Below are 24184 nucleotides of genomic sequence, written 5' to 3'. Positions count from 1 at the left end.
ACGTAGTAGATTATTCTTTTCTACAAAAAGCTCCCGGGTTGCTGCGGAGTGAGAGTTCCGTGTAAGAGGCCCCGTACTGTACCTTAACCTCCCCAGGTTTACGTGGGTGTGGGTGTAACAGTGGTTTGAACGACCGCCATGCTCCCTCAACGAATGACTTTGCTGGTGCTAGGGGTATGACTCGTTGATCGACCACTCGGAGAGGTCTTGACGTATGAGACATGGTGCTTTCAGTGGGTGTACCGACTGAGCCCGTCTGGAGAGTGCCGGGCCGAGCGGACTATTGGGAATTGTCCATTCGATGAGTGAGGTGAATTGACTTGAGGATTTCCAAGGATCGGATGAAGTGTCGACCAGCTAAGGAGGCGAGGAGTGATGAGGACAGTGAACTGTAGATCGGTAGACTCGGAGGGAAAGATGATAGGAGATGCCATGACAGCTGCCAGAGTGTGTAGTCTCATCCGCCAAGCTTTGTTGGAGAGTTGGTCTGAGTGGTTGAAGAGGTGAAGAGGTGAGGCGAAGAATGAGGTGTTGACTGTGGGTGTGTATACTTCCCACGCTTGACCGATGGGGTTTAGCCGGTTTGGCTCCGGATGCAACCCCTTCCATCTACTCCATGGAAAAAGTCTTAGACGTAATCGACTCATCATGAGTTTCTTCTTCCCCTTTTTTGGGGTTCTTCTTACCTTATGGAGAAACATCTCGGCCTCTTCTCCTCTGACTTGTAGTTAACCGTCCATTCCGGAAAAGATGACGGCGCCCGCCCGGATAGTCCTGGAAACTTTGAATCTTGGTGGTGACGGCATGACTCCGGTCGATTGTTGTGTCTTGAGTTCTATTTGGTTCTGGGGTTCAGATTGGGATTGGAGTTATAGAGTGGATATGTACTATAGATACGAAGTAGTTAGCTTACTAGTATGCAATTGATCGGTATTTAATGTAAAATGGTGGTCATGATCATTTTAAAGCGGGATGTATGCTGCTACCCAGATATAATCCTCCAAGGCTAGGGTTTTATGCCTAGCGAAAGCGATAACACTCCTCTTTATTTCTTCTGTCCGGTCTCCTGCTCTTGATTCTATCTTCTTGAATGTCAATTGTAGAAGGTAGGACAGAATCGATGATAGGATGTGGTCTTTCGATGTGGTAACGTAGTATGTATGTGTTTTATATGATATAGTATACTGCTGCATTATGCATATCGTGGGATGCTGTGCTGTGCTATGCTATGCTATGCTATACCAAGCTAAGCTATTCTACCGCAATGCTTCTTGAATTATATCGTATATGCATCTTTCAAATGATATGCTCGAGTCATAGTCCGCTAGCCCTCTCCGCAAACCCGTGCTCCTCCAGCCCCTCGGCGCCCGTGTCGGGCGTGGCCACGGAGGATTGCGACTCGGCGAATTTCTCCGCCGCGTCGTCGAGGCGGCCGTACACCCGGGCGTGCCGGCGGGGTTGGTTGGGGCCGGAAGCGGGGAGTTGATAGCCTCGTAGTCTGTTCATGGGTATAGTGAGTTAGCATGGTTTGGTTTTATGGTATATTTGAATAGGTTTGTATGTATGTGAGGATCTGTTTCCAAAAGGGCACGCACCGTGGTCCTTGACCCTTCGGCTCGGGGAGCTCCGAGCTGTATGTCCGCGAGAAGGTCTGGGCATCAACATCAAAAGTGCCCCGTTCGATACTCTCGCGGATCTGAGCAAAGAAGATGTCCATGGTGTGGTGGTTGTGGATCTGCAGGAGGGACCACGCGAGCATCTCCTTGGCGGAGAGCAGATGGTGCAGGTAGGCGCGGTGGTGGTTGCGGCAGGTGTAGCATTCGCATGATTCTGAGAGCCGGCGGGTGTTGGTTTTGTGGTCGGAGGACCAGAGGTCATAGGCTAATGGAGTGGACGTAGTAGATGATTGCGACTCCTGCTGCTGCGGCTGGAAGGTGAAGTCCAGGGCAATGCCGGCGTCGGAACATACACCCACGAAAGGAATGGTGTGCAGGTCCGCGCCCAGGGAGACATCGCGGAGGATATCGTGAGGGGTGGCCGGCGCGCCGAACAGCAGTCGCGGAAGGTCGCCCAGCGCCTCCGACACGGCGGAGAGCGAGGCCGACTCGTACAGCGCCAGGCCGGAGATGTACGGGCGGAGGTCATTCTCCAAATCCTCCAGGTAGATGGACTGCTCCGCGTTCTCGAGCGGCAGCACCGGGGCAAAGTAGACAGCGTTCGATCGCTGCGTTGTGTCTTTGTGGTTGTACAGCTGTTCCGTGGCGTGCGTCGTGTAGGCGTGCGTCCGGTCGACCATCTTCCCGCGCCGCTTCAGTCCTGGGTTGTGGCCGCGCACCAGGTCGGCGAGGCCGACGACGATATCCGGCCGCAGGTGGCGGATGGCATCCAGGTAGTGCGTCGCCTCCAGTTGTCGGTAGCCCACCGAGGTAAGGATGGCGACCGAGTTGGGCGTATTCGAGGGCGGGCATTTGATCGGCGGTTCGCGACGCGGGCCCATGATCAACAGCTGGTCATCGGGTTGGCAGATGAAATTGCGCAGCGCCGACTCATTGGCTGCCGTCGGAATCGTATATGCAGGAGGAAAGGGATGCTTCGGGGTTTGTCTTTCTATGACTGATCTGCGCCCCCACGGGCATTGATGTTAGCGGTTTTCTTTTTTTCTTGGTTGGTATGTGATATTGCTCTTGGGCGGTTGACTGGTCGAAGGGGCTGGGAAACGCTCGTACAATCTTCGAGTCCAATAAAGAGACTGCCAATAGCAGTTTGATCGCGCATGATATCATGTGTTATATGCGGAACGATTCCTCGAGATGTTAGAGGGATGTAGTGCGGCGTGGAGATGAGTTTCCTGCCCGCCACGGCCAGTCTTCCCAGCCGAGGGGTCAGAATCGAGGCTGTAGTGGTGAAGTTGAGCATCTCCTGCGGTAACTGAAGGGATGACTCGGGGTCCATGACGATCAGTGCGAGGTTGTATGCGACGGAGAGTCGCTGGAGAAGGCAGAAAGTGAGTTGGAAGTTCTGATAGAAAGAAGATTCATGTGGAAATGCGGGAAGTTGCTGGGATCCCCGCGGTCTGTCCCGATCAGGCTAAGTGTAAGATTCTCTCTGGCTGATAACCAAATCCACCCCCGATAACTGAAGCCCGCCTTCTAAACCTCCCCACGCCGATCATCTTTCACAACGAACTTCTCTGCTTCTCACCAATCCTACTGTGATCTTCCCGCATAATGGAAACACCGGCTCAACGTGGTGCTCTAATTGTCGTCGAGGGCCTGGACAGGGCAGGCAAATCCAGCCAGTGCGAGTCTCTACACAAAAAGCTCCAACACAAAGGCCGTGCAGTCAAATATGTTCGATTTCCAGGTACTCCTTAGACTCTTATAACACAGGCATGGCAAACTATATCTAACCCCTGCCAAGATCGAACCACAGCCATCGGGAAGATGATCGATGGCTATCTGCGGGGTCAGTCGCAGTTAGACGACCATTCTATTCATCTTCTCTTCTCCGCAAACCGCTGGGAGCTGGCTCAAAGCATCGAGCAAGATATTGCCAATGGAGTCACCGTCATTGTGGATCGGTATTCGTACTCCGGCGCTGTGTATTCGGCCGCCAAGATGAATCCCACGCTGTCCCTGGAATGGGCATGGACGCCAGAGATTGGACTGCCTCAGCCTGACCTGTGTCTGTTCCTGAGTATATCCCCGGAAGCAGCTGCTCAGCGTGGAGGGTTTGGTGCCGAACGCTATGAGAATGCGACCATGCAGAACCGCGTGCGCGAGTTGTTTCAGACGATCTTCCGCGTGCAACGGAGCGGGAATATCCGCGCCATCGATGCGGGCAGGACATTCGAGGAAGTGGCGCAGGATGTTGAGACAAGCGTCATCGACTGCATTGGTGGCCTAGATGCAATTGGTCCTTTGAGGAAATTTGAATCGATAGCTCATTGACCTCTTATTCTACCCACACTAGCGATCAGCGGCTGGCAATGGCGTCATTGCTCATTCTAGCGTATATATCTCTTCGCAGTCGCTGTCTTCTATAATGATCTCAGTTCTGGTCGATGTAGGCTGGGGTCGTGACTCCATCAAATTTTCCGACTCAAGGTCCGCATCTAATGACTCAGTCCAGTTCTCATCTAGACTGACGTCGTCAGGGAGATCCGCTTCTCGAAGGTCAACTGCTGTACGCTCGTTGCTGGTCTCATCGACGCCGACACGCCCCTGCTCTGAAGTGACCCTGGAGCCTCGCTGAGTCACGTCCGCTTGAATCTTCTTCCTTTTCGCTCGCGGCTTGTTCGCTCCGCAGTTGCGCAGCGTCAGCTCCTGCATCAATAGCGACCATGGAACCGTCTGTCCACACCCCGGGCAAGCGCCACTGATTGGAACCAGCCGATCTGGCTCATCGGAAGTCTCTAAGAATCTTGTTGACAAACACAATAGATGACTTGTGCAATAGCAGTTATCCTGGGAGCAAACCACTACCATTTCTGCGTCTGGCACCAGCTGTGCCGCGCACACCTCACACCGACAGCTCTCCGAGTCCTCTAGAAGGAATATGGCCTTATCTATGTAGTCTTGCATATGCGTGTAATTCACTTTCATCCCGGCGACACGTTTGACCTGCGCCTGCTCCTCATCACGTGGCAAGGGCGGTCTAGCACAGTTGCCATCGACAATCACCCCAATATGATCGGGGAGAAACCCCTGCACTCGATCTGCCAGGATCCTCCAGGTCTGATGCACATCGGCCGCGAAGAAGCGCACCTTGAGGGGCCAGTGCGCAAAGGGCGTAGACCGTAGAAATATATGTAGATCCTCCAGATGAGCGTTCATGGACCTCCGCGAACCACGGCCTTTGGGTCTGGCCCCGGCATTGTCAGGGTGGTAGTTTGCGGTGATCTGTCTTGCCCTCTTGGGGTTCTGCCAGGCCCATCTATCGACCGGTTAGATTTGCGCGGGCATGCAGGGCATGGGGAAGGTTGCTTACTCGAATTGCAACGCGGCCACTCGGCTCGTGAACCCTTCGACGGTCAAGACCATCTCCCACGGCCGTTTGTCGTCGTGGTGTGTCCTACGTGCACCGCCTTTGGATTCGCCATTATGCTGGGCCAGGCGTCTGGCGGGGTGTGGAGTGGAGCCGATGTATAGACAAGCGTGTTTCTTGGTGGAGCGGAGGAGATAGCAGCAGTAGTATGCTGGGATGGGCTTGGTGTGATGGAGGTCCATTTGTTTGACAGACACACGCACAAGCTGGGGTTTTGACTCAGTCTAATGTAGTTTGAGATCGGGGTTTATTTGAAGTGCTTCTAATTCCTACCGCAGAGATTCTTGGTCTTGGTTGACCGGGATGGAAGGCTGAAAACAAAGTCCCAGAGTCACATGACAGGTGAGTTTGGCAGAAGTAAAATCTCTCTCGAGATACTTCCTATGGTACATAGCATGCGTACAAGGACGTAAGTTCTTAGCGACCGTAAACCATCATACACAAGCTAGAAGTAGCTCTATCAATGATCTGTATGCTGTGTAGAGTTCGTTTCTATTTGGAAGTGCGTCAAGATTGATTGTGGCCTGAGGCACGAACGAGAGCCCAAGGCTGGCCTCGGCCAACATAGGGCGGTGGGCTAGCCAGCATTGCATGACCCGGACCAGTTCAGGTACCATCCGCACCACGAACCAAACAAAGAGTACAGCGCACACAAACCATGCTGCAGATTAAGCAGTCAAGGGTATTCCGGGACCTCCCCAGAAAACCCTTCTTCGTTTCAGGTGTCGCATGATCAAAATCCTCCTCCGCCTTACTAACCGGGGGACGCCAGTTGCTAAGCACTATCTATGGCGTACATCCGATGCAGCTGGAATGTCCGGATTTCTCTCGCCTACGGACCAGATGCCTTGCTTACTCGTATCTCACGGCTGTTTTCTTAAGTGAGCTATATTCCAAGGTTGAGCCATTTGCCATGATGACTGCCTCGTTGGCCACATACCAAAGGGATTTGCCATTGCAAAGGGCTGAGCCACCGATCCTCTGCCTGGTAAATGACTGCATGTGATTATCAAATAGGCATAGTATGCGGACTCGGGGCTCGACTAGCAGCTGGATCGGTAGTCCGTCCGTCTCAAGTGAGCATTGCCTGATTTTTATCTGACCAGGAACGCGGGCCCTGGTGGGATGAAGGCCGGCCAAGTCTCCTCCATCCCACCAACTTGATGTCCACGATCCACGGTCCACGGCCCTCGTCGGTTGAGGCATCGACTACCGGAACCATACTTTTTGGGATGGTCTGTTTTGATCGGTGATATGGTCAAAGACATCGGAGGTGTTTTCTCATACCTGATTTTCAGAAGCTTGATTCGACGACACTAGAGAGAGAGAGAGATTTGGACCGTTCAGTGGTTCTTCGGGTCGATGACTGACTTGGCACAAGAGCATTCTGTTTGTCATGGTGGCATTCCCTTGGAAATGTGAGGGCTGGGAGGCTGGCAGGACTACAATACAAGATACAAGATACAGGATACAGGATACAAAATAGTCCAGGCCAAGGCCAAGGCTCGCTGTGTACTGTAAGTGTACGAGTATGTGTACTGCCAGTCAGCAGAGGACAATTACTCTGGGACCCTCTTTAGCAAATAGGAACGTCTCTTGTTTTTTATTTATTCTCTTGTTCTGGTGGGAATCTGTTGATTCCAAGTGGTTGATAGCTGGAGAAGGAGCAGACGAACCTTACAAACCTATTATATTCTCGAAGCACACTTCTACCCATATCAAACCAAGTTAATCGACTTCCCTCTCCATGCCAGCGCTATTGACCGGAACCGACCAGAGGCTCATCCTCCTATCCGAGCCCGGGCAGTCCGCCTGTTTCTGTTTCAGTAAGTCGTCACATCACCGTTTGCGGGTTGCTGGAGAATATCTTACCATTCTTACCATACATCGGCGGTAATTTATTGTAATTGAATACCCAGCCTGAGGCCGTCCGCAGTTGATGGAATTACCTCAATTGATGGATTGGATCCTGACCTTTTTTTGACCTTTTTTGCTCTTGCAAAACTCTCTTTTCCTCTCTTTTCTGGTCGGACTCGCTTGTCTCTCTCACCACCCTCCTTTTCCTTCTCTTGCCTTGGCCTGTCAATGCACAAACATTGGGCCTGTCAAGTTTCCTGTCAAGGTAAGCAACTCATGGGAAGAACTTCATTCTCACCCAACATTCACTTGAACTACACACGACACTACACTACACTACAATACACTACTCTCACTAAGTCCCTACACTACTACTACTTCCGGCTACGGCCATTTGCCAATCGTCACTGCTAAGTGCTACTTGCTAAGTGCTAGCTAACTCACCTATCTTTCCATCCCCCCCCCATATTCAGGCTACACAGTACATACTAGCTACCGTGCTGCTACCGTGCTAATAACGAGGTCTACTTGACTTCCTCCCGTCGTCAACAACTGAACCTCCCCCCAACTGCTCGACTCATACTCGGCATCAGCTTCGTTTCCTACTTCCACATCTCTCTCAGTAATTTCTCCTTCTCTTTCTTCTTCTTCTTTCTCACCTACCCCCCCAGCCCCCCCCATCAAACAAATCATTACCACTCCTCCCGGTGGGCACGTTACCAGCTTGATCGACTTCTTGTTCCTTTTCCGAGATTCTCCACACTAACCCTCCCGGGTTCATCTCGGCCTTCCCTGGGAACATCTGCTGGCTACCCTTTCCCTTCCCACCCACTCCCCTCCCCCCATCATCAAATTATCCTCCTCCACTCTCTTCCTCGACCCTCCCTCCAGATCCTCCAGATTTTACCCTCCCGCCCCATCTTATCATCCGATCTCAAGGATCTTCGTCCAAAACCTCTGCTGACCGCCCTCCTGCTGCTGACAATCCACTCCTTCCTCTTGGCCTTGGCCTCCATCCATGTGTTTTTCGCATCGGATGCTGGCCCCCTTCCGTCCGCGGTAAACCTACGCGCAAATTCGCCCTCCTCTCGATCCGCGCCCACGCTGTAAGAGATGGTGGCTCCGGCCTCAACAGGAGGTACCTCCGCGGGCATTCAGCCTTCAGCGAGCCGCCAGCCTACCCGATCTTCCAGTACCCATCCTTCGCATTCTCACAATGTTCCCTTGAGCGCTCGGCGGTCCGCGCCCCTCGATTTGTCCACGGTAGAGCGACGCGGCCAACCCAATGCCCCCCGAGAACCAACCAAGCGAGTTCGGCCTCATGGATTAGAAGAGGCACCAACCTATCGTCCGACAGAGGAGGATTTCAAGGACCCTGAAGCATACATCCGCAGAATCGCGCCGGAGGCCAGTAAATATGGAATCTGCAGAATCATTCCCCCGGAAAACTGGCAACCGCCCTTCGCTATAGACACTGAGGTATGTTCGTTGCGTGCTTTCGTTGACGCGCTCCCCTTGTCCCTTGACTGGGAAAAGTCGCGTGGGAAAACGTGCCTCGCGAAGAGTGAAGCGGCTGACCAGATCACCCTTCAACAGCGTTTCCATTTTAAGACCCGTCGACAGGAGCTCAACTCGGTCGAAGGAGGTATGCCCCCGCGTTCAGCCACGTCTGCCGCCGGTGGAGCTCCGCAGCCCAGTTCTGACCCGGAGCCAGGGACTCGTGCAAACTTGAACTACCTCGATCAGCTAGCCAAGTTTCACAAGCAACATGGTACCAACCTCAATCGTTTCCCCAGCGTCGACAAGCGCCCCCTGGACCTGTATAAACTGAAAAAGGCAGTCGAGGTGCGTGGCGGGTTCGACTCAGTCTGCAAGATGAAGAAATGGGCGGAGATCGGTCGCGATCTAGGCTACAGTGGCAAAATCATGTCGTCCCTTTCGACATCACTGAAAAACTCCTATCAGAGATGGTTACAGCCGTATGAGGAATATCTACGTGTGGCTAAGCCGGGGGTCCAGCAACAACTGGAGCTTGAGCATGGTGGTCCATATACGCCGTCGCCCCACCCGTCGCCCATGCCCAAGAAACCAGCTCCATTAGAAAATGGCACCCCTTCGGCAACGCCGCAGCCGATAGCAAGCGCACCTGTCATTGCCTCGAGGGAGGTCGAAGCGACTCCAGAGAAACCCACTCCACCAGTTGAGCCTACACCGCCTCGGCCGATTGCTTCCGGTTTCACTGCGGTTAACACTTCCGGTGGCTTTACTGCCGTCAACCGGTCTCCGTCTTTTGTGGCGGTGAATAGCGCGCCGGCAGTGAAGCGTGAGGCTGATAATGGCTCACTCACTCCCAAGAGTGTAGCCGAACACCCGGGCAATGGTCACGGCGCTCCGCCCATGAAGCGCGCAATCAGCCACGAGAGTGGTTCTCAAACGGAGAGTGGCGAGCTCGATGCCAATGGCCGTCGCAGCAAGCGTCTTCGTAAAGGTATTCGTCGCTTGCCTGCGAGTCATTTGATCCTAACTGACACAAACAGACGCGCCGTTGCCCACTGTCTCTGGGTCCCATATGAGTCTTCTCCGCCCTGCTCCTCCCCGTCAACGCAAGACGGACATTCGGAAAAATGGAGATGTAAGGCCTTCTTTGGTGTACGGCTGCAGAGCCTTTTCTAATGAGTCCTAGAAATGTGAAGTTTGCGGTAAATCCGAAGACCGGCCTTCGATCCTGCTTTGTGATAGTTGCGATCATGGATATCACAAGTCCTGCCTCGATCCGCCTCTCACCACAACTCCCGAGTACGATTGGCATTGTCCCAAGTGTCTCGTCGGCACAGGGGAGTTTGGGTTCGAAGAAGGTGGGGTGTATTCGCTCAAGCAGTTCCAAGAAAAGGCGAATACATTCAAGCAAAAGTATTTCGCGTCCAAAATGCCATTCGACCCTGTCCTCAACACTCACAGACGCGAGTCTGAAGATGATGTCGAGCGTGAATTTTGGCGCTTGGTGGAGAGCTTGACAGAAACCGTTGAAGTCGAGTATGGTGCCGATATCCATTCGACCACCCATGGAAGTGGGTTCCCTACAATTGAACGCAATCCTCTCGATCCATATTCAGTTGACCCGTGGAATCTCAACGTGTTGCCATTCCATGGGGACTCGCTGTTCCGCCATATCAAGTCCGATATCTCCGGAATGACGGTTCCCTGGGTCTACGTTGGTATGTGCTTCTCGACCTTCTGTTGGCACAATGAGGATCACTACGCGTATTCCGCCAATTACCAGCACTTTGGTGCCACCAAAACCTGGTATGGCATTCCCGGGGCCGATGCGGAAGCGTTCGAAGACGCAATGCGGCAAGCAGTACCTGAACTGTTCGAAGGCCAGCCGGATCTTCTCTTCCAATTGGTCACGCTGATGCCACCCGATCAGCTCAGGAAAGCTGGTGTCAGAGTCTATGCTCTCGATCAGCGAGCTGGACAGTTTGTCATCACCTTCCCTCAGGCCTACCATGCAGGTTTCAACCATGGGTTCAATTTCAATGAGGCCGTCAATTTCGCTCCGGCTGACTGGGAGCCCTGGGGCGCCAGGGGTGTTTTGCGCCTGCAGGACTTTCGGCGACACCCGTGCTTCTCGCATGACGAGCTGCTCCTGACAGCTGCCGCCCGCGATTCGTCTATCACCACCGCTAAGTGGCTAGCACCAGCTCTGCAGCGTACTTGCGTGAGGGAATTGAACGATCGGGCCGCCTTCGCCGCACGCCATCGTGAAGCCGCTCCGCACAAATGCGCATTGTACTCCGAGGACCCCGCAACTGGCGACTGCCAATTGAGGTTTGTTGTCGAGAAGGAAGACCTTCCCGAAGATGACTACCAATGCCATCACTGCAAGGCATATACATATCTCGCGCAGTTCCGGTGCCGGAAGACAGGGAAAACCGTGTGTTTGCCACACGCCGAAACATACGACTGTTGCGGAGAATCACTAGCGCAACGACTACTTGGCCCGGATCACGTACTGCGTTACCGCATGAGCGACGAGACCCTGAAGGCCGTGGTGTCGAAAGTCCAGGAACGCGCCAGGATCCCGGAGGCATGGGGAGAGAAACTCGACAAGATCCTAGAAGACGAGCCCAAACCCCAATTGAAGGTCCTCCATAACCTACTAAGCGAAGGTGAGAAAATCCCATACCATCTGCCTGGTCTCCCAGATCTCGCGGCCTTTGTCCAGCGCTGCGATAAATGGGTTGAAGAAGCAACCAATTACATTACCCGCAAGCAGCAGAACCGGAGGAAGAACGAGAAGGCGTGGCGCAAGGGTACTTCCAAGGCTGCGCAGCTGGAAGAACGTGATCGTGAAGTTCGCAGAGTAGAAAACATCTACGCCCTTCTTACAGAGGCTGATAAACTGTCGTTCGACTGTCCACAGATGGCGGCACTGGAAGAGAAGACCCGCGAGATCGAGAAATTCCGCCAGGACGTTAACGTTGCCCTCATGAACCCCCACATCCGATCGGTCCAGGAAGTCGAAGATCTGGTGGAATCCTCTCGCAATTTCAACGTGGAAATACCCGAGGTTGAAGGACTAGAGCACATCCTCCGACAACTGAAATGGAAAGAAGACGTGCGCCGCAGGCGCGACCAATATTTGACCCTCAAGGACTGCCAGGAGCTGATTCTCGCCGGCGACCAGTTGAACTTACCAGACACCAACGACCACCTGATCTACCTCAAGGAACTCGCTCGCCTTGGTGAGGCCTGGGAAGCGAAGGCTAAAGAACTGATGGCCGTGGAATCCGTTCACTACCAGCAATTGGAGGCTCTCTCTGCGCAGGCATCTCGCTTCCCTGTCTCCACCGAGACCCTTGCCGCTGTAGATGCCATATTAACCAAACAACGTGAGGCGCAGAAGAGGATCCAGACCCTCTACGAGAAAAGCAAGGACCCGGATTACCGAAATCGTCCCAAATACAAGGATGTCCGAGAACTGATGGAGTCCTTGGAGGGATTGAACAGTCGGCCGACCGGCGCGATTGACTTAGAGCGGGAACAAAAGCGCCATGAAGACTGGATGCGCAAGGGAAAGAAGCTTTTTGGCAAAGCCAATGCTCCCCTGCATATTTTGAAATCTCACATGGAGTATGTGGAGAAGCGGAATTCCTATTGCTTTGATCTGGAAGATCGTTGCCGGCCGCCTGTTGAGCCTGCGTCGCGAGACAACAGCCCAGATGGTCTGCTGGAGAGCAATCCCCCTCCCAGCATGTGGGGCGGGGGAAAATCACGCAAGCGAGATGTGTTCTGCATCTGCCGACACTCCGAGGCAGGCATGATGATTGAGTGCGAGGTCTGTCATGAGTGGTGAGTTTACTGTTTTATAGGTACTCTGGATCTAGTTCTAACCGTTGGCCATAGGTATCATGGAAAGTGCTTGAAGATTGCCCGCGGAAAAGTCAAGGAATTCGACAAGTACACTTGCCCGATTTGCGACTGGCGGCAGAAGATTCCTAGGGATGCTGCTCGTCCGAAGCTAGAGGACCTCCTCGAGTGGCAAGCCGAGATCCCTGGTCTGCCGTTCCAACCCGACGAGGAAGAGATCCTGGACAGTATCGTCAATCAAGCAACCACGTTCCGCGACTTCCTCCAGAGCTTCACGAATGCTGCCTGCACGACTACCGAGGAAGTGCCCACGCTGATCTTCTACTTGCGCAAAATCGAGGGAGCGGAGGTTCTGTTGGCGTACGAAACGAACTTCTTCCGTCAGGAGATCCACAAATGGGCGCCTGTTGCACCGGAGGCCCCGCCTATCCTGGAACAGTCACTTTCCACCCGCAAACCTCGGCCGACCAAACAGCAGAAGATCATGGCACAACTTGGCGTGGAGCGACCCGAGGATCTTCCCCCGCATCTACGCTCCAAGCAGCCCAACCCAGTCAAACGCAAGTCCATTGATATCAGTACGGGTCGGCCTACCCTGCTTCAGGCCTCTCCTGGCGGCGGTGACGGTTCCAATTCGGAGTCAGGGCCTACCTTGACCATGGGCGATCCGCAGAACCCGCCGTATCCTTTCTCTGCTAGCTACACACTCTCTGCGTCTGACTCGACGCCGGCTTTTGCGCCGGGATCCTCGGCTTTCCTGCCCCATGTCTCCTCGGCAGACTCGCCGTCGTTCCCGCCTCGATCGCCTCCCCTCCATCACTCGGGTCTGGATACGTCTCTGTTCAGCTCCCCGCGGTATACTCGGGATCATCACGACGGCCCTCCTGGGGTTGTTGACTCTCAGGATCCCTTCGACAGTAGTCCTCGGCAAAACCTGGACGATGTGTTTGCCGATCTCACTAACCAGGACACCGAAGGGGATCAGGAGGCGGAGCCCGAGCCGGAGCCCATGGAGAACACACATGCCAACGAGGCACTGGAGGTTCTTGATGTGAGCAACGGCGAGAATCATTCCGAGCTTCCGGATGACGAGTCTAGTGATGATAAAGTCAATGGCCACGTGGATGTGGACGACATCGAATAAGCGCGCTATTCCCCCCCCTCTTCTTCCTTTCTTCTCTCTTCCTTGTTAGATCCCTTGACCTTGCATTCAGGCATTCGGCGGCGTTCCGAAGTTTTCATCTGGTGGTTTTCTGTGTGTGGTTCATGAATGAGTAACGGTGTTGACGTGTTTGGGGTTTGATTTCGAGTACTACGGTGCTTTAATACTAGTTGTTATGGACTCGGTGTATTAAAAGGACCAGGCGAGCAGGGTCTCATCCATGCGTTGTTTGTTTCGTGTTTGTTATTAATGGCCTGAGCGCCCGATGTACAATGTCAATTTCCTATCTCTTCATGGTATTATCATTTTCAGACTGCCTCGTAGTCTTGTATACCCGTGCTTGTTCGTATACCGTGCTAGTTCATCGTATGGACCCGTGTATCTAATCCAGGTCTTGATCCAGGCTACATAGCGCCACAACAGTCCACCACTCTCCAAGACTAGGTAAATCACTCAACATCAGCATACGCACTCAACGCCGACTGGCCCCCGGTATGTATAAACAGCACATTCACCGCGTCGCCGGGCTCCTCCGCGAGCTTCCCAGGCCCAGTTTCAGACTTCCCCCTCCCCCTCCTCCTCCGCCGCCAATCCTCCTCCAACTCGCCCGACCCCACCCAATGCATCATCGCCCGCGCCACCTTGGCCGTATACACGGGGTCGAGGACGACGGCCTCCGTGCGCGCCATCACATTCATGGCCTGCTTGGTCTCCGCATCCAGCACCCCGTATCCGGCACCCACGAACCGCTCCTCGACCGTCACATCCGCCGTCGTGATCTCGCGTTGCGGATCATCCAGCCCGATCAACCCGGCCGCCTGCCGTGCGAGCCGCAGCACGCGCTCCTCGTGGTAGGCCTTGGGGCTGGTGGGCGACGTGAGCACGCCGATGATTTTGCGGGGTGGGCGGTGCTGTTGCTGCTGCCGTGCTGCTGCTGCTGCTGCGGTTGTTTGTGAATGTTGTTCCTCCATCTTCTCGAGTAACTTGAACCCCGCGATCAATCCGCCCAGGGTACTTCCGCTCCCGCAGGCGACGAAGATATAGTCGTACCGTGATGTCGGCAGAGATTGGGCTTGCTGTATGGCGGGGGCGTCCTGGGATTGTTGGAGGGCCTCCTCCTGCGCGACAATCTCAAACGCACAGCGCGCGTACCCCAATCCACCGAGGGGATGCAAACTGGCTCCTGAGGGGATCCAGTAGGGGATCTTGCCGTGGTGGGTGCGGAGGGTGTGCATGATTGTTGCGATGGGGTCGGGGTTGTTGTCCTTGGCGTTAGTTGTGTTGTTTTTGTTGTTGCCGCCGCCGGCGTTTGAGTCTTCCTTCTTGGCCCGGGGGCTTGGGAAGGCAGCCACATTCGCCGAGTCGAGCAGTCTGACATCTGCGCCGAGCAGCTTCGCGATCTGGACGTTGCCGGTGCGCGCGAAGGCGCGCGGGTCCGCCGCGGTGCGCCATCCGCCGCCGGTGGTTTTGTGGAGGCAGAGCACGGCGGAGAGATTGAGGTGGGTGGCTAGGGCGGCGACTTGGACGGTGTGGTTGCTTTGGAGGGCGCCTTCTGTTATCAGCGTTGGCTTTTGAGGGGGGGTGGTGGTGGTGGTGGGGCTTGATGATGGCGGTGGTGGTGGTGAGGGGCCACTCCCCCGCTCGGGGCTGGGGCCCAGTCCCCCGTATTGCGGGGTGGGTGAGAGGATGTCTGGGACGAGGTATTCGAGTTTGCGGTACTTGTTGCCGGAGCAGGCCAGTGGGGAGGCTTGGTCTTCGCGTTTGGCGTGCAGGGTTATTTGGGTTTGGGGTCGGGGGTTTGGGAGGAGGTGTTTGGTTAGGGCGGGGAGGGGATGGATTGGGGATGGGTGGGGGTAGAGGAGTGGGTGGCGCGGGATTTGGGCGAATGCTGGAGGGAGGGTTAGGGGTGCCATTGTGTGAGGTTTAGTTAACGGATGTGTTTTTGAGGTGGTGAGGTTGAGGTTGAGAGGTGAGAGGGATATTATATAGTGGATGCCTGCGGAGTCTTCTGCTGCGGGTTCGGGTTTCAATGTAGAACTTAGGGTTGCGGTTTCCCGGGAGGTTGAAAAGAAAGGGGGGTCCGGGGGTTCTCCCCCGGATATGAACAGGAGGGGGATTGAAGTGGGTGTAGTGGGATTGGGATAGTAGTTTGTCGTTGTTGGAGAGGAGTATATTTATACATTGTGAGTTAAAGGATATGGACACGATGGCGGTGGGATTCTGCCGCGATGATGTTTAATGGCAATCCAGTCGGTGAGGGGAGAACTTATCGATATCGACATCGACGACGAGCTTCGTTCTTACGCTGCGAAGTCAACGCCCACCAAGCTCACCATGCCAGCCCTCAATCGGAGTCTCTTCAGATTCCTCGCTCAATCCCTCCAAACACATCACCGCTTCCTCGCCGGTCGCATCACCCGCCCGGAGGAGACTCCGATCTACGTCATCGGCAACCCGTCGGCGGACGTGGACTCGATCATCTCCGCGCTGGTGTATGCCTACTTCGCCCATCCACGCCCTCACGTTCCCCTCATCAATCTCCCCGACGTCCCCTCCGGGCCCGAGCTGCGACGTCTCCGCCCGGAATTCCTCGAAGCCCTGCACCTGGCCACGCACCCCGCGGCCCCGACCGAGCAACCATGGGAGATTGAGGCGGACACGACCGCGGACCTCCTCCGCAGCCACCTGCTCACCGTCGCCGACTTCGCCGCCCACCTCGCCCACTCCAATGCTGCTGATACCCTACCCCATGTCGACGCCGTCCTGGTCGACTGGAACGCGCTGCCCAACCGCTCCCCCTCCCAAAAGGGCCGAGGCACGCTTCCCGGTCTCGAGGCGATCACCTTCAACGTCGTCGGCTGCATCGACCACCACGTCGACGAGGACTTCCTGCCGCCCATCGCGGCCGACCAGCCGTTCCTCATCCAGCCCACGGGCTCCTGTGTCTCCCTGGTAGTGAGCATGTTAGAGCGAATGGGCCGGTGGACGCCGCACCCTCTTTCCTCCTCCTCCTCCTCCCCCACCACCACCCCATCCCCCAAGAACCCAACCGCCGACACCAGCCCGGAGGAACTAACCACCGCCGCCGCCCACGAGCACCAACTCTCCAAGCTCGCCCTAGCACCCATCCTCATCGACACAGCCAACTTCACCGCGAAGGAGAAAGTCACCGACGCCGACACGCTATCCTACAGCTTCCTCCGGGCGAAGATCAACAGCACAAACTGCCAGCAACAGCTCGGGTCCATCGCCGTGGGCATCTCCTCCGGCGAGAAGCTGTGGGACCACCACGCGTTCTACCGGCGGATTGCGACGGCCAAGGAAAACAGTCTGGAGCTGTTGACCGTGCCCGAGGTGCTGGGGAGGGATTACAAGGAGTGGGTGGAGGTTCCTTCTTCTGTTTCCTCCTCTTCTGTTGCCGATGGCAGCAGTAAGGATGGGGATGACAACGCAGCAATCAAGATCGGAATCTGCTCGGTCGTCAAGTCGCTGCCCTGGGTGATCCGGAAGGCCGACAACGCCTCGCCTGATCGGTTTCTGGACGAGCTGGTCGCGTTTGCACGCCACCGCGGCCTGGATATCGTCGTGCTGATGACCGCGTTTGCGGGGCCGGCGGCTTCTGCTTCTGCTTCTGCGTCTCCCTCGTCTCCGGCAAAGTCAACGGGGAAAAAAGGACGGTTCCACCGCGAGATTCTCGTCGGTGTGCCCTCCTCCTCCTCTTCCTCCTTCTCACGCAGGGCCACCGCCATCGCTGCGGCGGAGGCATTCGTGCAGCGAGGCCGGAAGGAGCTGGGGCTGGAAAAGTGGCGGGCGCTGCTGGACGAGGACGAGGCGGTCGTGCAGATGTGGTTGGACTGCATGGAGCACGACGACAGCCACGAACACGAAAAAATGTGGAAGGGGGTGTGGGTGCAGGGCGATGTGACCAAGAGTCGGAAGCAGGTTGCTCCGTTGGTTAGGGAGGCGGTCCTTGCTGTCTGACGCAGTCATTATTGCTATCGCTCTCGCTGTGCGTGGTTGGTGGAATTGGTGGTTTTGGTGCGTTTCTTGCGGTGTATATATCCCCTGCATTTAAACAGATCTATAGTATTGTATAGCATAGTAGTATTATATAGGAATAGTACAGCATAGGATAGTATCGAACAGGACAGTCCAGTATAGTATAGAGCTACTAATTCCCTAGTAAATCCCGATTCGAATGTGAAGAAGATTCATGTGTGTGTATCTATGTGACCAGCCGTAGATCATTCAGACATCATACAATAGTACAAACAAACAGGGCACAAAAAGTACAGGTAAGGTGAGGGAAGGTATGCAAATGCAACGTTTTTTGCTTGCTTGCTTGCGTGCTTGCTTTGCATGCTGTAGAAACGGAAAGAAACCAAGACGAAACCGAATAACGCCGCACAATGGGAAGAGTTTTGGGGAAGGGGGGAATTATGATTATATAATTCCCAAGGGAAGGGAAGGGAAACAATCCCGAATGCAATGCAAAAAGGAGAGGAAAAGCAACAAACACAACAGGGGGTGACTTGCCCCCTCTCCCCTCCGAGCAAGGAATAATGTACATCCTGCAGCAGTGGGACACGTGCTACAGAGTGTAGATGCAAGTGCAGTGAAACAAATGCAAGGGTACAACAGAAAAGAGAAAACCCAACCCTGGGGCTTCAGACGATGCGATCTATGCTGGATGTAACCATCAAGGTAAGGAAGAGAGTAAGAAAAGGATATGCATGTTCAGTTGGGTTGCAAAGGATTCGCGTGGGTAATGCCAATAGCCAGGATAAAGTTACTGATGGAGGGTAAGTTGCTACGTCAGTAGCATTCCCATTCGCAGAATACACACCATCGCGCAACGCGGTCGGCGAGAACTAACCCCCGCCAGATACCTCGTTCCCCAATCTTGATGACCGTCTCCCACACGCTGCCATCCGCCGTGGCGTCCGTGGGGGAATCGGCCAGGCTGTTGGAGCTGATCATGTGGTCGGCTTTGCGCGTCAACCGCAGGATCTTGCCCGAGGGAGACTGGATGGCCAGCTTGGCCGGCTTCTCCCGCCCGGACAGCGAGCGACCGGAGGAGATGGCCGAGGTGGAGGCCGAGAACTCGTTCGAGACAGCGGAGACCGACGATCCTCCCGCGGAGCTGGACACCATGCTCAAGGCACTGGCCGGCCGCGAGTAGACGGACGGCGACACACGACCACCACTGACCCCGAGATCGCTGCCGCCCGGTTGGTAGGGGGACGAAGCGGGGTGTTGGCGCACGGCAAACACAAAGGTATTGCTCACGGCCAGCTTGGCGCACTGCGGCTGGATGATGTATAGATCGTGCCGTTGGGCATGAGGGGTTGGATGGCGTAGCACGAAGTCGTACGGCGGATTGTCTCCCGTGTGGATGATAGGTAGGGCAAGAGCCAAAGGATGGGGGATGTCTCGGCTGGAGTGCATGAGCCCCTTCTTGCCTGCATAGATCTTGACCATGCCTTGTCCCTCATCACCCGGTAAGACCGCCTTGACGGTGATCCGTTTTTGTCCATTGATCCAGTCAGGCTGGACGAGAGCCCGTTTGCGCACTGTCTCTCCGTTCTCGAAGCAATCGCCATCTGCGTCGCAGGCGAAGCCGGGCGCTTCGACTTCGGCTGCGCATTCGACGTCTGCGGGAACGAGAAGACGGATCTGCATGACCTCGAGTCCCTCGATCCGGACCACGCTGGTATCATAGTCTGGGAACTGCATGTTTAGCTTGAAGTACGGCGGGCAGGCGGCTGGAAGAGCCATCAGGACATCGGGCGAGATGGGTGGGCAGATGTGCTGCTCATGGGGTGAGAGCGGAAGGTGAGTGTAACAGATCTCTAGGGGACGCGCTAGGAAGTACCAACTCTCGGCCACGGAAGTGTTGTTGGTGACGAATAGATTCCTTTGCGGATTGGTAGGACTGGCTAGAGAACAATCCATGATGCGCCATTCACCATCCACGAGGACTGAGTTCCACCAATGGTTCGCGCGTGCAACGCCGTCATATTCGTGCAATTCTCCTGGGCTTTTCAGGAAGCCTCGGATGACTTCAGCATGAAGACCAACGGCGGCACACATCTCCTTGACCAGAAACGCAACCTCCTGAGGGCTTCCCCGTTTCGTCTGTAGTACGCGTTTCAGGTCAATCCCAATCTCTTCAACCGGCTCATCCCAAGCAATCTTCTCGCTAACCCAGGTGAAGATAGCCCGCAACCGTTGAATATCACTCTTGTACGGACGACACACATACCCATGGGCAAGACTGGCTGGATTCGTCATTGGTGGCAGACTGTTGACGAAGCGGGCGCTCTTGTCGACCAGACTGAGATTGAAGGAACCAAAATTGTTGGGTTCGCTGATGGGCAACCCATCAATGCTTTCGTCACCTTCCGCGGTCTCATTGAGTTCCTCCACCGCGTAGATGACTGGGTGGTCCATCATTTGGCATCGCTCAGCTCTCTCGACCCGCTCATTGTGACTCGGAGAGCTGGCGCGGTTGACATCACGCCGCACCTGCACCCAATCTATGGTAGAGGCACTTCCTGCATCCCGAGCTGAGTCCCGGCTAGATTGCAAGGCACGGATCGGCGAGACACCTCGTCCTTTGGAGGGGGAGAAAGTACCACCGCTCTGACCAACCGCAATGCTACTCCGAGCGTTAGCTGCTCCCGTCTTCGCCGACTCGAAGATTTTCTTGAAGAATCCTGGTTTCTTGGCCTTTGGAGTAGACAGACCCCCAAGCACCCCTGCGGTCTCTTCCGGTGCAGCTTGAGCAGCAGACCATGGAATGGCAGAAGACGCGCCCTGTCGAGAGGTATTGTGGCTCGAATGATATGATATCCCTGTGAGTGGCGTTTCAGGTCTAGATACCCGGGATACATCGCTGAACCCTCGAGAGCGGAACGTATCAGTCGCTGTGTTTGGTCGTTCAGCTGGCGTCATTCTCCTAGCGTAGCTTCCGGCACTTGTTGCACTAAATCCACCAGCTGATGGACCGCTCATCACACTGAAATTGGTTCGCTCAGTACTTGCTGTGAGACTGGTGCTGATGCTTTGCACCCCGCTCGAGGAAGTCGTGGTGCTCGACTTATTTGTGTAGCTGCGATTGAGTAGATCTTCACGGAGGTCCTGTCCTGATCGTCGTCCTCGAAGATATGGATACTGTGCCGGAATCGAGTTATGTCGGCCATGGTACGGCACGCCTCTTGGAGGAGGCGGTGGAGGCTCTTCGTCCTCCTCTGGCTGAATCTCCTCCGAGCCCTGTCGATTCTGTTCCTGCATCTGACGGAGGCGGCTCTCCATTCTTTGTACGTAATTGTTCAGCTGCGGAGGGCCATCCGGATAGGGGTCATGCGTCCAAACGCTGTTCCTATGTTTCTGGCTCCCAGGTTGTTGATATTCCTTGTATCCGTCGAATCCCATGGATGTTACGGGTCGGTTGGAAGTTCGCAAGGGTCGACTCTGACTCAATCCTTCGTAGGTATCTGGTGACCAGGGGTTATTAAACAGTGGCTGTGTCTGTGGCTGTGGGGATGATGATTGCGTGCTTCGAGACAAGCCCATATCCTCCAGAGAGGTCATAACATCCTCCATTGCATCACGGAGAGGAGAGGGCGTAAGGCCGCGGCCCTCAGAATGGGCAGCAGGCGATGGTGTCCTGGGCATGGTAGCATAACGGTCATTCATATCCAACCGCAATGGGACTAGAGGCCCAGGAGATGACTGTCGATGTACCGCCACGCGATGCGGAGGTGGGGGCGGAGGCGGAGATTCTTCCCGTTCTTGCAGCTGTAAGGGCGAGATCTCTCGGGAAGATCGCCCGGGTATTGCTATACCGTGCCGATCGGGATATGGGGAGGGCATGTAGTCGTAGTCGGCGGGGATATGTGGAGACGCGGCATGAGATGGAGGAGTGGGATGCATTGTCGTTCGCACAGGAGGGATCAGTGGCATGTGAAGCTCGGGGTTATCAGACGGGTAAGGCGATACAGCTCGAGACGGGGGTCTGTTGCGGGGACTATCGGAAGGATACGGTGATACTGCTCGAGACGGGGGTCTCATGCGCGGGTTATATGGTGCCGGAGCGCTCGATGACAGGAGCGGATCAGGCTCAGCTGGAGGACGAGGTGACGCTGCGCGCGATGGAGGCCGCGACCGCGAGGGCGGCCTCGATACAGAGCTCCGATGCTTGACTGCGGTGGTTGGCGTTCGCAATGGTTTTACCTTTCCAGAAAGGCTGCCATCCCGGGGTGGCGTCTGTGGAATAGAGCTTGCCATAACGGGGGAAGACGACATGCCGCCACGAGACAACTCGCCCGTTGGCGCAAGAGCTTCCCTATGGGCTTGAAATGGTTTCCGGAAAACGGTCTTCGTCTTCTTCGGCGCCGAAGTAGGGTTCGTTATCGGAGACACCGTTGCGGAAATCATGGGGCTTGTCGACCTAGTCACAGGCACAAAGTCCTCCCCAAGGACCTCGACGAAGTTGGATGGGAACAGACCCATCATGCGCCTGTCGCGCCGTAATCGACCCATCCACCATTGTCCATCTCCCGCGTTCAAACATTCGATAAGATCACCTTCCACAAACCCCAGATCACGTTTTGTCTCGCCTCCCCACGAGTATATGGCTCGACACCAGCATGGAAACCGGGCGGGGAGTTGGGGAGCGGCGGGCGCCATTGCGACTGCGGTTCCCCACGAACCTCCGACTGTATCGTGGCAGCGACCTGTATAGTGCGAGTCAATTTGAGATTAACTTAGGCTTGGTATCACGTCAATGGACAAGAATATTCCCGGGGTGAATGAGGTGAAACCGGAAAATACAAGGCAACGAGACGAGTCTAGTCCCAGGCGCGCTGTGGGTCAATCAAGCAACGATAACGAGAACATCAAGAACAATAAGGTGGAGCTGCAAACCCAAGCATGGTAGACTGCAAGCCGGTGAGATGGAATGATGTATCAGATTCCAGGGGCAGTGGGCCAGAGGAATGCGACGGGGAAAAAGACTGCTCTCATGCAGCAGTACTGGGGAAGCAGGGCGCCTCGGTCATAACAGGGAGTGAGAAAGACCGAGGACACGGCGCGGGAGAGAAAGGGTGTGGGGAGGGGAAGATGGGATGAATGCAAAGGAGCGAGTAGGAGAAGACGAAATTCAAAGACGAGCAGGAGCAATAGCGAGAGTGAATAGCGACAGAGAATCTCGACACGGCGGAGAGAGAGAGGATTGATTGAGAGATTGCGAGAGAGGGAGAGAGAGAGAGAGAGGGACGACGGGAGCTGAAGTGAACGGTGAGGCCCGATCGATGTTTTGGTGTTTACGTGGGCACCCAATCGGGTTTAGTGGGCGGCTTATCGATAAGCTTATTGCGCACTGTCCCCGTGGTTCAATTCGCCGCCGTCGGTTTCATTCATTCGTCTCCAGCTTCTCTTTCGTCTCTGGTTCCCCTGATTGCTGTCTGACGCCTTATCTACGATCCATGGTTCATTTCTCCTGCTCCCCACTAAGCTTGTCTTAAACCAAAAACACCATCAGGGGTCCAGACTTTCAATACAGCCTAAGAGAGCAAGCACCGCGTCGTTGCTTTCGAAACTTGTACCAGAAACACTGAACCCTGCAAATAATTACACTATCAGACTGCTGATGAAAACTGGAACAAAGGCTGGGAAACAACCCATTATCAAGCCTTTGTCCTGCTCTAGCCGAAGATGATGCGCAACGAGTCCTTGTGCGCTACCTTGATCGGTGGTTGTTGCAAACCTATATCTGGAGCAAATTGCTCATCAGCCACTGAGCTCATGTGCTAAACGTTGTGTATGCCTGGCTAGGCAGGAATGCTGCCAATGTTGTTCAATTTGCGGGCGCAAATCAAGCACAAGCTAGTCTCTCTGACACGCACGTCATGAGACAAGCCTTGAAGCTTCGAGGGTAGTCTTATGATCGTTCTATGTTTCCTCTCGCTGATGCTTTAGCTTTGGCCTCGTTGTCAAGGGCAGTTCGTGAAAAACCAGTTTGGCCATCGATACTTGGACTAGGGTCTTCCAGAATGTTGATGATATATCCCTGTGTCCGATCTGCTGTTGTGACCGATTCAACTTTCATCACAGGGACATTATATGTTTCTGTGCTTGGCAGTCACGACCAGACCCTACCTGGAAGCAACCGGCTCTGTACGGCTGTAGCAATGCGGAGCCGTTAATGTTGACCAAGTTTGATTAGAGAGGAACTCTAGCTTCTCATGGCCTGAGTCTGGAAGCCAAATTCAGGGCGGATTTCTGATGCCTAGAAGATGGATTTGCACCTCTCATTTGGCACTTTGGCATCAGGCCCACTGCAGTACGATGTAGCGACCAGAGAACCGGACCTCTTCATCAGGACCGACAAGGTACAGCGGAGATGTTATAGTGATGTGTCATTCATACAGCTCAATTTGGTATGTGGCGCATTAGTGCTGTCAATTGATTATGTTGCTTGATATGAGCTGTCACACAGAGATTTTGATCTTATCTGTGACACAACAACATTGGTCACTTCAGGAGGGTTGTGTTTGACCCTACCTTAAATTGAAACTGCTGCCGTTTTCCTTTAATCAAAAGCAGGTTGTTTACGAGATCAGTTGGGGAAGCATTTGCAAAGGCGAGTCCATGAAGCCCGCTTAATGAAGGGTTTACTAGGTGCGCAGAACGGTATACCTAACCAATAGAGCCTTCCTTGATCAGAAACAGAATATTCCTTAA

The 24184-nt window shown here is 54.7% G+C and overlaps 7 protein-coding genes across 7 annotated transcripts; 3 read left to right on the top strand and 4 right to left on the bottom strand.

Moving 5' to 3' along the window:
* Window positions 1-1190: 1190 nt before the first annotated feature.
* ASPACDRAFT_81964 (tRNA-ribosyltransferase family protein) lies at window positions 1191-2854 on the bottom strand. The gene is made up of 3 exons (XM_020205988.1): window positions 2727-2854; window positions 1596-2613; window positions 1191-1498 (listed from the first exon to the last, which is right to left on the bottom strand). Exons 1-3 carry the CDS (start codon window positions 2773-2775, stop codon window positions 1315-1317), a joined length of 1251 nt encoding a protein of 416 aa, XP_020051822.1. The 5' UTR covers window positions 2776-2854; the 3' UTR covers window positions 1191-1314.
* A 373-nt stretch (window positions 2855-3227) lies between these two features.
* ASPACDRAFT_36183 (bifunctional thymidylate/uridylate kinase) lies at window positions 3228-3950 on the top strand (the record flags this gene model as incomplete). The annotated part of the gene is made up of 2 exons (XM_020200185.1): window positions 3228-3363; window positions 3421-3950. The coding sequence occupies 2 exons, from the start codon at window positions 3228-3230 to the stop codon at window positions 3948-3950; spliced, it is 666 nt and encodes a 221-aa protein (XP_020051821.1).
* A 72-nt stretch (window positions 3951-4022) lies between these two features.
* ASPACDRAFT_17023 (structure-specific endonuclease subunit SLX1) lies at window positions 4023-5216 on the bottom strand (the record flags this gene model as incomplete). Its single annotated transcript, XM_020197176.1, has 2 exons — window positions 4023-4935; window positions 4990-5216. Coding segments are annotated over 2 exons (1140 nt in total), but the record flags the coding sequence as incomplete, so codon positions are not given.
* A 2800-nt stretch (window positions 5217-8016) lies between these two features.
* On the top strand, window positions 8017-13417 carry ASPACDRAFT_36119 (putative PHD transcription factor (Rum1); the record flags this gene model as incomplete). Its single annotated transcript, XM_020200178.1, has 6 exons — window positions 8017-8382; window positions 8500-8548; window positions 8618-9391; window positions 9441-9535; window positions 9587-12255; window positions 12310-13417. The coding sequence occupies 6 exons, from the start codon at window positions 8017-8019 to the stop codon at window positions 13415-13417; spliced, it is 5061 nt and encodes a 1686-aa protein (XP_020051819.1).
* Window positions 13418-13890: 473 nt separating this feature from the next.
* On the bottom strand, window positions 13891-15494 carry ASPACDRAFT_1907770 (1-aminocyclopropane-1-carboxylate deaminase/D-cysteine desulfhydrase; the record flags this gene model as incomplete). Its single annotated transcript, XM_020198851.1, has 2 exons — window positions 14788-15494; window positions 13891-14700 (listed from the first exon to the last, which is right to left on the bottom strand). Coding segments are annotated over exons 1-2 (1371 nt in total), but the record flags the coding sequence as incomplete, so codon positions are not given.
* A 221-nt stretch (window positions 15495-15715) lies between these two features.
* Window positions 15716-17601, top strand: ASPACDRAFT_126903 (putative exopolyphosphatase). The gene has a single exon (XM_020196984.1). It carries the CDS (start codon window positions 15770-15772, stop codon window positions 17414-17416), a length of 1647 nt encoding a protein of 548 aa, XP_020051817.1. The 5' UTR covers window positions 15716-15769; the 3' UTR covers window positions 17417-17601.
* A 649-nt stretch (window positions 17602-18250) lies between these two features.
* Window positions 18251-22129, bottom strand: ASPACDRAFT_36190 (putative SH3 domain protein (Cyk3); the record flags this gene model as incomplete). The annotated part of the gene is made up of 2 exons (XM_020200186.1): window positions 18251-18460; window positions 18587-22129. The coding sequence occupies 2 exons, from the start codon at window positions 22127-22129 to the stop codon at window positions 18251-18253; spliced, it is 3753 nt and encodes a 1250-aa protein (XP_020051816.1).
* Window positions 22130-24184: the final 2055 nt, after the last annotated feature.

The sequence above is a fragment of the Aspergillus aculeatus genome, assembly GCF_001890905.1.
Source record: "Aspergillus aculeatus ATCC 16872 unplaced genomic scaffold ASPACscaffold_20, whole genome shotgun sequence".
In the NCBI taxonomy this organism is placed as follows: Eukaryota; Fungi; Ascomycota; class Eurotiomycetes; order Eurotiales; family Aspergillaceae; genus Aspergillus; species Aspergillus aculeatus.
The sequence above is the reverse complement of the archived record's forward strand: the minus strand, read 5'-3'. Positions and strand labels throughout refer to the sequence as shown.

Bases quoted from the DNA above. Each gene is read 5' to 3' on its own strand.
- ASPACDRAFT_81964 (XM_020205988.1), bottom strand. From the start codon at position 2,775: ATGCGCGATCAAACTGCTATTGGCAGTCTCTTTATTGGACTCGAAGAT. The intron at 2,614-2,726 runs GTACGAGCGTTT...GGCGCAGATCAG, and splicing joins CTTTATTGGACTCGAAGATT to TCATAGAAAGACAAACCCCG. The intron at 1,499-1,595 runs GTGCGTGCCCTT...ACCCATGAACAG, and splicing joins CCGAAGGGTCAAGGACCACG to ACTACGAGGCTATCAACTCC.
- ASPACDRAFT_126903 (XM_020196984.1), top strand. From the start codon at position 15,770: ATGCCAGCCCTCAATCGGAGTCTCTTCAGATTCCTCGCTCAATCCCTC.